Source organism: Echinops telfairi, unplaced genomic scaffold, assembly GCF_000313985.2.
Source record: "Echinops telfairi isolate 266 unplaced genomic scaffold, ASM31398v2 ScPeMD7_3;HRSCAF=10, whole genome shotgun sequence".
In the NCBI taxonomy this organism is placed as follows: domain Eukaryota; kingdom Metazoa; phylum Chordata; class Mammalia; order Afrosoricida; family Tenrecidae; genus Echinops; species Echinops telfairi.
This window is the reverse complement of record NW_022103899.1, coordinates 32310639-32322032: the sequence shown is the minus strand read 5'-3', so window position 1 is coordinate 32322032 and position 11394 is coordinate 32310639. Positions and strand designations below refer to the sequence as shown.

Below are 11394 nucleotides of genomic sequence, written 5' to 3'. Positions count from 1 at the left end.
TTTTGTACTATAGCTCATAATCAAGAATAAAGTATCTGCTTTTGTAGCCCATCGTCCCAGGAGTCCTAATGGCATAGAGGTTATGTGTTGGCCTGAGATCTGCAAGATCAGCAGTTTGAAACCACTAGCGTGTCTTCAGAAGAAGGCTGGCTACGCCTGTATACAGTTGCAGTGTCTGAAACTCAGAGGCAGAGTTCTACCCTGTCCTGTAGGGTCACTGTGTGTCAACATGGACTCGATAGCAGTGGTTTGGGTTTCCCATCATCCCAGTGCCCCAGTATCACCCATCTTGGCAAACAATGATTTGGAATCAACTCTGTGGCAGTGAATTTGGTTTGGTAGCATATATGCCTAGAAAATAGTATTACCTTTTGCTTTATAGACGAAGAAGCAAGAACTCTGGTTTGACAAAGATCGCCTACTAGTAGATGGCATATTCAATGCCTACAAACGTAGTATTGCACATTCTGAAATAATTAAGTATATGGATTTATGAAGTCTGAATTCATGAAACTTTCTGTGTTATAGGTTGATCTGAGTAGGAGTCAACTGGATGGGTTTGGGTTTGGTTATGGTAGAAAAGCAAAGCTTTGTTTTTAAACTTATATACTATTTTTCTCCCTCTTCACTGTTGAAGTACTTTATGTTTCAGTGTTTTAGTCACCACATAATTTACATTTTGATATTTTCAATAAATCCCAAATGAAAAATTATATTTATAGCTGCTTAACCCACATAATCTAGGTGATAGTATATCTTCCAAGTTAAGATAATGTTTTAATTTGTTTTATTTGTATCATATAATAATATTAATTTCATTTACTCAGCACCTGCCTGACAATTAAAAACAGAGCAGCTCTTTTGATAGTTTTGTCTGGGTAATTGTTGAGAAGGTTGTCCTTGTGCTGTATGATGTTTAGCAACATTTTGGCCTCTGTCCACTAGCTTCCTCTTGACTGTGACTGGAGCACAAGTATCCCTGGTTGAGGACCACTATTCAGGAATTTACATGTCAGGTGTGGGAATAGGTAATGAAGATAGAAAAATCCCATCAGTCCATGATAGAGTAAGGGTAGATAGCATAAACAGATCATTAGAAATCTATACGATAAATGTTTTACTTAGCTATACTACCAAGAATGGTGCTCAAGAAACCTCAAAGGCCTGCGCATGTCAGTTGTCCCAGAATGTCTCAGGAACCTTTGGAACATATAACTGTGATATAATGTATATTGGTAGAATTGGTACCCATATCGGGAAAGGCTTCATTTTAGATAGCTATTAGGGCTAAACTCATCACTAGTCTTGCAGTGTGTTTTACTGTTTGTTTCCCTCAGAGCTAATGCTTAGTCAAGGTGCAGCCCATGTGTGCAGAGGTGGTCCGCTCCTAAGGCTGTGGCCTTCCGGAAGTAGATCTCCGGGCCTGTGTCCTGAGGCATGTCTGGTGGACCTTGTACATGCCAATTATCTGAGTCTATGGATCCTCATCCACAGAATTTGAAGGAAAATAGCAAGGCTTATGATATTCAGTGATAATATATGTGAAGTGCTTAAAAAATACTTTAAAAAGCAAACTATTATCTAAAAGTTGGTAATGTCGTTCTTCCTTCCCGCCCCCTACTCCCTATAATAATAAACCTCTTCTTTGATTGTAGCAACATGTTAAGAATAACTGCAAGAAGGGCCCTGGCAGGCCTGGCTAAGTCTCCTAAAGGATCTGGTGAGTATTGTTTTAGACTTAGACTTGTGACCCTGACACTGTAGCTTTGTGAATTCTTAGGCCTTTGGAATGCTTCGTAAAAACCATAATTAGTTTTAAATAAAAATACAAATGACCCAAAGTAAGTGTTATAATTTTAAAAATATAACTTTACATTAAGCAGTTTACAGAAATTATTTTGGAATGAAAAATAGTAAGAATTGTCCATCAGTGCCAAAAAGGAAAAAGCAGTCATTCTACTTTTGAAAACCAATCTTCCCATCAAGTGGTGTTGACATGAAACAAAAACTTTTAAAAGTAGACAACCATATTCTATTTGATACTTAGTTTTGAAAAGTTTTTTTCCAAATTTTTAATTTAATTTTTAATTCACGCTTTAATTTAATTTTTAATTCACACTTTTGAAAGATTGCTTCTGAAGAAGTAGAGGGGAATAGTATGAAATAAAAATGTAAAGCTTATAAATTTTAAGCAATGAAATAGTATTCAAGGTATACAGTAAAAAAATTAAATCTTTTCATTTGTTTTCTACTGTAATCCACCCCTACCCCTTTAATTGTTTTGATGGTCAGTTCGCACATCTGCCACCGCAGCCAGCAACTTGGTTGAAGTATTTGTGGATGGTCAGTCTGTCATGGTGGAACCAGGAACCACTGTCCTCCAAGTAGGCATATGTTCTCATTATTTGCTTTGGTGTGGTGTGTGCTCTGTTTGTTTTTCATACTGATATGTTTGCTTTATACTGTGTATTTACTATTCTCAGTTTTCAAGAATTACTGATAAATGCTTATAAAAGAAATATAAGTAGCAAAATTGTATGAAAACAAGTGTGATTTTTGAATCTGGACATGGCAAGATGAATTATTTGTTTCTTGCATCTTTAGTGAAATTTGGCAGTTCTTTTGCGTCTGCTTTCTGAATGAGTTCCTATGAAGTTTGAAGTTACCGTACATAAAAGGAAAACTGATAAACCTTCGCTGTGGGCCTGCTTAATGCTGTTCATGTTCGTGTTGCTTTTTAATTTTAGTCATATTCCTGCACATGTACCCTTCAGAGCAGTTAAATGGAAGGTAGTGCTTTTTAAAATTCATTCCCTAATTTCTCCCAGTTCCTCCAGAAATAATTAGCTTGGATATAAAAAAGTTATGCCTCATTCTATTTTCGAGTTTTCACAGAAATTTGCTCATTTCAGCAGTGATTCCTAGACTGGCAGCCAGGCACAGACATATAAGCAATTGGTAAAATACCATATAACAAAAGTATGTTCAGGCGGAGTGGTCAGTGTTTTAGATGGTGCACACAGTTAATATTCTTAGCTGCTAGCCACAAGGCTCATGATTGGAATACTCACAGTGGCACCTCGGGAGGAAGGCTTGATTCACTTAAAAAAAAACAGTCATTGAAAGCCTTCTGGAGCACCGTTGTACTCTGAACACACATGGGATCTCCATGAGTCAAAATTGATTTGATGGCATCCAGTGGAAAGAGATTTTAGAGGAGTCTCATATGATCCCTGAGACGGTTTTAAAGGATGAGTGAATGTTATGTGTAGACAAGGACAATAATTAACTAAGGCAAATACTAAAAAACTCAGTTTTACTCAAAAACTCACTGTGTTTACTCAAAAACTCACTGCCATTGAATAGATGTGTTGAAGAAGCTTCAAATCATTTAGTAATGGTAGAGCATAAAGCATAACTAGAGGACGATGTGAAAAAAGTTACTGAGGTTAAGAAGGTTCAGTCATGAAAGACAGGATGTGCCATGCTAATCAACTTAGAGCTTGGCCCATAGAAAGTTTTGGTGGCTATTAAGCAAAGCAGTAGCGTGGCAGTGATGGTAGTGGTTATAGAGGATAGTGATTTGGAAAATAGCAACACGAATGTGAGAAACAAAAAAACAGCATCTGATATTAGTCGACCAAGAAATGAAAAGCCCTAAATTAAGACAGGTATAACGATAAGAGAAACAGAAGAATAGAATCAAAGGAAAATGAGATATAAATGCCACTTGGGATATTGATGAAGAACAAAAGAAATAGTGTTTGCTTGTGGTTTCTGGTTTTGTTAACATATTTGGAGATTACATGCTGGACTGTTAACTTCCAGGTTAGCTGTTCGAAACCACCTGCTTCTCAAAGGCAGAAAGAGGAGGGTTTCGAGTCCCATAAACAGTTATAGTCCTGGAAACCATAGCAGTTCTATGTCCATAGGGTTGCTGTGAGTCAGACTTGACTCAATGGCAGAGAGTTTAGTATAGGAAAGAGAAGCCCTGTATAGAAGCACTTTTGGGTAAGCATTGGTCTGCTAATGTAAGGTTGGCGGGTCAAACCTACTGGCCATTCTGGGAAGAAGATAAGCCTGTCTATCCCATAAATATTTATAAAGCCTTGGAAACCCTTTGTAGGATTGCTGTGAGTCAGAGTCAACTCTGTGGCAATGGGTTTGATTCTGGCTTGAGTAAGGGAAAATAAATAGGTTCCATTTAAGCTGCATATTGACCGTAGTAGAAGGCGCCTAACATCAAGAACATGGAGTGCCTACACATACAAATTCCCGCTATGAGAAGTCAGAAGATGTCAGAAGTAGAGGACAAGGATATGGTTTCTCACGATAGAACTGGATCACAGCCAGTCCAGATAAAGTGGACTATTAATCCAAAATAAGACATAAGCAAAGAAGCAGCCCAGGTGTGAACCCACTGAGGACAGCATTAAAGGGGGAGGAGCCTTTGTGAACAGTGGCTCAGAGTGACTAAGGAGTCAATCCTTTAACATGGTCTAACGATGGTTTTTATTTGAAAGGGCAGCTGAAGATTTATAGGTTTATATAGATAGAAATAATAAGTAGGGAGGGACACCCCCACCCCCATTTTAGGCAAGAACTAACATGAGGTGAGTCAGATAGTTCTAATGCTAATTGGTTTAAAATTTTTTATTCTAGGCTTGTGAAAAGGTTGGTATGCAGATCCCTCGATTCTGTTACCATGAAAGATTGTCTGTTGCTGGAAACTGCAGGATGTGCCTTGTTGAAATTGAGAAAGCTCCTAAGGTATTGATACCTAAAATTGCACAACATGTTGTAAAAGGGAGAGATTTTTAAGTCTTATAGCCAGCTTTATTTTGAACCTGCATTGTGATACATGGTAACCATTTTTAAATTTAGTAAGTTTTTGTTTAACGCTCTTTCAAAACTGAAAACACATTGGTGAAAGGGCTTTATAAATGCAAGTGTCATATAATTGTTTAAAGTTAAAAGTGACCTCTTAAAGCTGTCAGTGTTCTCAACTGATGATACAACAAGCAAGCAAGATGGGGAGTTGCCAAGCAGCATCTTAGAAGTGCTTATGTTGCACCATTTTCACCAGCAAGCAGTGCTGCAGTGAAGAGGTTTGCTTTCTCTTTTCTGTTGGGTTTTCATAATAAAATATACATAAGAAAGTGATTTACCATTTTAACATTTTTAGAATGTACAATTCAGGGGGGTTAAACACATTTATAATGTGCAACCATCTCTACTTTCCTATTTCCAGATTTATCATCCCCAATAGAAACTCTATCTCCTTTAAACAATAACTACCCATTATCCTCTTCCTACAGTCCCTGATACCCTGTAATTCTCCTTTTTGCCCATGTATTTGCATATTCTAGATAGCTTGTACAGTATTTGTCCTTTGGGACCTGGCTTGTTTCATATAGCGTGTTTTTTAGGTTCATCTATCTTGTGGCATGTATCAGAAATGCATTCCTTTTATGGCTCCATATATTCCATTGTTTTTACCTTTGGGTTATTGTAAATAATGCTGCCCTAAACACTGTGCAAGTATCTGTTGTGACCCTATTTTCTGTTCATTTGGGTATAACATAATGGTGGAATTGTTTCAGTCATAAGGTACCATATATACTCATGTATAAGCCGAATTTTTCAGCACATTTTTATTGCATTTTTTTGTGGTAAAATTAGTTGCCTCGGCAGATACTGGCTTATACTCAAGTATGTACGGTAATTCTATTTTTAACCTTTTTAAAATTAGTTGGGATTTAATACATACATCATTGCATATTCAATCACGTCAGGTAGAATTGTACAATTACTACCACAATCAGTTTCCAAGCATTCTTTTTCTACATGGACTCCTTGACATTTACCCCACCACCCACTGTAACCCCCTCCCTGTGAACCCTTTATTCTACTTGCTGTCCCTGTAGGTTCATCAGTCTTGGGTTTCATGTACCAAAAAATGGAAAAGCTTTTAACACCTTCAAGAGGGTGACCGCCAATGACATAACACTTCTAATATGAACAAATAAGCAAAGCAATGTAATTCGAAAATACAGGATATTTTGGAAACCAGATCAAGTCCAGCCTGCATCATATAGGGTATTATTTTTAACTTTTTGAAGAAACGCTAAACTGTTTCCTGTGGTTACTGTATCAGCAGTGCATGAAGATTCCAGTATGCCCAGCATCCAATATCCCCCCACCCCCTACACACACACACACACACACCCCTTTTTTTGTGTGTGTGTGATAGCCATCTTAGTATCTGTAAAGTGGTATCTCACTGTATTTTGATTTGCATTTCCCTAATCACTGATTGTTGAACCTCTTGTGTTGTGCTTATTGACCACTTGTGTAGCTTCTTTGGAGGACTATCTGTTAAGCTCTCTGCCCATTTTTAAATTGATTTTGCTTTTTGTTGAGTTATAAGAATTCTGTATATATTCTAAATATTAAACCCTTACTATATGTGTATGGGAACCAAATAAATGTCTTCTGCCATTCTGTGAGTTTCTCTTTACTTTTTTGGTAAAGTCTTTTGATGCACAAAAATTCCCAATTTTTATGAAATCTATGTTATCCTTTTTTTATTTGTTGCTTGTGCTTTTGATGCTATATTCAAGATTTCACTGTTACATACATGACCTTAAGGCTTTATTGTGCTTCTAAAAGTTTCGTGGTTTCAGTTACAGTTAGGCTCCTTGATTCATGTTAGCATTATATGAAACCTCCAACTTCATTTTTACAGATACAGAAATCCATTTGAAGAGACTGTTCTTTCTCTTTTGAATGGACTTAGCACCTTTGTTGAAAATGAATTGACCATAGATAATACGCGTTTACTTCTGGATTCTCAATTCTTCCTTTTTTTTTTTTTATTTAATCATTTTACTGGGGGCTCGTACAACTGTTATTACAATCCATCCATCCATCCATTGTGTCAAGTACATTTGTACATTTGTTGCCATCATCATTCTCAAAACATTTGCTTAATACTTGAGCCCTTGGTATCAGCTCCTCATTTTTCCCCTTCCTCTCTGCTGCTCCCTCCTCCCTCATGAACCCTTGATAATTTATAACTTATTATTATTTTGTCCTCAATTCTTTATGCTTCACTTTATTTTAGATGTTAAATTTTAATTTGATAATGCCTACAGGTCAAAGAACAGTTATTTGTAGTTTAGTATCAGAACTTCTTATAAAAGACTATTAGAATAAACGTAAGAAATAGTATTGTTTATTCTTACAAGATCTGTAAAGTGCTAGATTGTCCTGTTACAAATATGAATGAAAAATTTTTAATTTGTTTTGAAAATGCTATATTCTTTGCTTATTTTGAAATTGTAACAATGCTTTTACATATTGGGTTACTTAATTAAAAAGGATACAAATACTTATTGATTTTCCCATCGAAATTCCAGGTGGTAGCTGCTTGTGCCATGCCTGTAATGAAGGGTTGGAATATCCTGACTAATTCAGAGAAGTCTAAGAAAGCCAGGTACTTTCTTACTACTTAATGTTGTGGCCTTTCTTAGAGCTGAGAATTTACACGTCAGCATTTAGATCTTCCCAGAGATTAGAATTAATTACCAAACTGTGCAGAAATTGGTGTACTTGACTTCTAGGAGCAGTGGAAATGAGTACAGACAGTGTAGGAGGTCAAATGAGAGGTCTGCAGGAAAAACCTTTGTTCAGCAACTTGCTCAGTTTACAACAGTGAGTCTGGAACTTTTTGCGCTCAGAATTTTATTGTGGTGCGCTGGACAGAGTGACTTCTTCACTGCATTGATTGTCATTACTTGCTTGCGTTTTGCATTCATATGTTTATTTTGTTTTTTAATGTGTGCGAATCTTTTCTGAGGAGCACTATGAAATATTTGGTAATTTTGTATCGTTTAAGTTTTAATTTTCTGGATTCTTTACTGGTGTTTATTCTCTACTATCAATATTTAGATTGTGGTTAATAGTATCACAATAATATGATGTTGAAAATTTTCATAATAATAAACATAAGCTAAAAAAAAAACCATAAGCTCAATGATAAAAATGTTAAGTGACCCTGTATCTGTGAAGGTAATTTTAAATAGTCTATATGTAAGTCAGTTTGACTATCAACAGTTTGTGTCATTTTGCCTATTATTTTGCATTCAGGGAAGGGGTGATGGAATTCTTATTAGCAAATCACCCGCTGGACTGTCCTATTTGTGACCAAGGAGGGGAATGTGATCTGCAGGTACACAGTCTCAGTTTTATAAATCTTTCTGATTGTCCTAAGTTTTAATTTCATTAGCAGCATTAAGTTGACTCTTTCATAATCTACTTAAGGACCAGTCCATGATGTTTGGAAGTGATAGGAGCCGATTTTTGGAGGGGAAGCGCGCTGTAGAGGACAAGAATATTGGGCCGTTGGTAAAGACCATTATGACAAGATGTATACAGTGTACTCGCTGCATCAGGTAAGTTTCTTACTCTTTTCTGAAGAGTCGGTTATTCATTATTCACAAAATTTGGTGGAAAAGCAACAGTGGGAAAGGTGACAAGTTTTACTGAACAGTGGGTGTTGTTTTTTTGCAGAAACCAATAAAGTAAAGTAAGTTGTTTGTTTTCAGTTTTATCAACGTCAGTTGGGTTTAAAAGTAATAATTTGTAAACATTCATTTTATGTTGACTTAGTGAGCTGTATATGTATAGTTTGTGTATTTAATGTGTGTGCTATATCTTAATTTAAAAATAATTATTTTGATTCCTAACCATCATTGAAAACAGCAGTTGTCATTTTTGTGTTTTGATCACTGTATATGCTCCCAAACAGGGCAGGTCATTTTGATAGCTTCTGCCCTTGATGGTGTCCTTTTTATCATCTAGGTTTGCTAGTGAGATTGCAGGAGTAGATGATTTGGGAACAACAGGCAGAGGAAACGATATGCAAGTTGGCACATACATCGAGAAAATGTTCATGTCTGAGCTGTCCGGGAATGTCATTGACATCTGTCCTGTAGGTGCCCTGACCTCCAAACCCTATGCTTTCACTGCAAGGCCTTGGGAAACAAGGTATGTGCACCTTTGCATCTTTTAATGGTTTCTTGTTTGCCCTTAATTCTTCACTATTTTAAAAAGGCCAGGAAGTGAGGTGGGGGTGGGAGTTATTTTCTTACAGAATTCTAATAGTTTTTAATTAGCCAAAGTTTTGTTTGCTATATATAAAATCCTCTAAAGCATGGGTTCCCAGCGACCCCTGGAAATGAAAAACTTTTACTGTGGTCCAGAATAAAGTGTAGGTACTTGTGTTTGCAGCCCTCTTGGATTGTTCCAATATGCCCATCAGTGGGGCAGTATTGTCCACCTTGGGAAATACTTCTTTAAGTGGAAGATTACTTAGACTAGGTGAGCCTGTGCAAGTTAATTATAGTTTTCTAAGAAATTCATTTTCTAGTACTTAGCCCACAATTATTTTATTCCTGTGTTATTGTTGATATTTTTTCTTTTTAACATTTTATTAGGATTTAGGTATACAGGTTCACAGAACAGATAATCAGTTTTATAGTCAACAGTTCCATTTTGTTTTTACTCATCTATTTCAGTCCCTTCAATGTATTTATATATTCTTTCAAGGAGTAAAATAATCCTGATTTCTTAATTTATAGTCTCCTCTCTTAGTCTATATTGATTTCAATCAAGTAGATAGATCACATTATTTGACCAGTTCCCCATTATTGGACATTTAGCTTCTTTCTTGTTTTTTCAATCATTAAAAATCTGTGGTGAACATTGCTATTTATAAGTTTTCATATATATATCTGAGTCTTCCTTGCAATTCAACCAAGAAATGGAATTGGTAGATGAAGTAGGTAAACTCTTTTTTACTTTTTATTGTGTTAGCTTCTGGTTTCCACTCAACATTTCATAAGCGTTTTGGTTTGTGTCATTGATTGCAATCCTTATATGTGCCAGCATCTTTTCACTCTTTCTTGTGTTTACCATATCCATTTACTCCTGGGCAATGCTGCCTTTGGTTTCATGTTCACTGATTAGCCTAGAGCATGTGTACCTCCCTGAGGTTTAAGATTTTAAACTCACATCAAAGTTTGTGAGACTCTCCCCAGACCCCAGGTTTTAAATAATTCATATATGTGTGCTTGCACCCAACTCCTAACTAAAGTTTGGTGATTTGTGCTATAGTAGAAAAAGCCTGATTACAGCCTAGCAAACTCCCAACACAGCACGTAGCCATGAGTCAGAATTGATTAAGTGACAGTGGAATTTGTGGTTTAGTTTGTGTATCACAAGGATGGATGTGTGAAGTAAAAAAGTAGGATTGGGTGGGTTGAAGGAGGAGGTTCCTAACTCATATGCTTCAATAGAAAGATGCGCCCCTCCCCGCCGCCATTTTACATAACGTTATATAACAAAAAATAATTTTATTTGTCTCCCCAAACTGGCTGCCCTAAAAGAATTATGCTTTAATAACTTTTAGGTGAGTGGGGAAGGATAAAACTTCCTCATCTCCTACTTAAATACTATGAAACAACGTAGTCTTCTGAATTTACCATGAAAACTGTTTAATTTTTTTATTGAAGAAAACAAATAATCTAGCCAGTTGTACACGTAAGTATATTTACTAAGCTTTTAGTTTAACCCTTTTTTGCCATTTCTTATGATTTTAATTTCTTTCTGTGGATTTGAGTGAGGGCCTTTCTTTCAGCCTGAAACTGTTTGTTTTAAGGCAGATTTTTTTTTTTAATTATTTCACTGGGGGCTCATACAACTCTTACCACAATCCATACATGCATCAATTGTGTTCAGCACATTCGTACATATGTTGCCATCATCATTCTCAAAACACCTCCTTTCTACTTGAGCCGTTGGCATCAGCTCATTTTCGCCCCTCCCTTCCCACTCCCCACTCCCCGCTCCCCCCTGAACCCTTGATAATTTATAAATTATTATTACTTTGTCATATCTCACACCATCCGACGTCTCCCTTACCCACTTCTCTGCTGTCCGTCCCCCGGGGAGGAGGTTATATGTAGACCTTGTAATCTGTTCCCCCTTTCTCCCTCCCCTTCCCTCCGCCCTCCCAATATTGCCACTCTAACCACTGGTCCTGAGGGTTTATTCTGTCCTGGATTCCCTGTATTTCCAGTTCCTATCTGTGCCAGTGAACATCCTCCGGTCCAGCCGGATATGTAAGGTAGAATTGGGATCGTGATGGTGGAGGCGGGAAGCATTCAAGAACTAGAGGGAAATTGCATATTTCATCGTTGCTACACTGCACCCTGACTGGCTCGGCCCTTCCCACAGCCCTTCTGCAAGGGGATGTCCAATTTCCCACAGATGGGCCCTGGGTTCCCACTCTGCACCTCCCCCTCATTCACAATGCTATGATTTTTTGTT

The 11394-nt window shown here is 37.0% G+C and overlaps 1 protein-coding gene across 1 annotated transcript in view; it reads left to right on the top strand.

Annotated features, from left to right (window-relative positions):
- The window catches only part of NDUFS1 (NADH:ubiquinone oxidoreductase core subunit S1), a 36614-nt gene that overhangs the window by 2763 nt on the left and 22457 nt on the right, over nt 1–11394 (top strand). Inside the window, exons 2-8 of the mRNA XM_004701559.2 lie at nt 1656–1720; nt 2293–2384; nt 4663–4770; nt 7422–7498; nt 8152–8233; nt 8326–8456; nt 8866–9051. Coding sequence (XP_004701616.1) covers nt 1660–1720; nt 2293–2384; nt 4663–4770; nt 7422–7498; nt 8152–8233; nt 8326–8456; nt 8866–9051 — 737 coding nt within the window. The 5' untranslated portion in view covers nt 1656–1659. The remainder of the gene's footprint in view (nt 1–1655; nt 1721–2292; nt 2385–4662; nt 4771–7421; nt 7499–8151; nt 8234–8325; nt 8457–8865; nt 9052–11394) is intronic.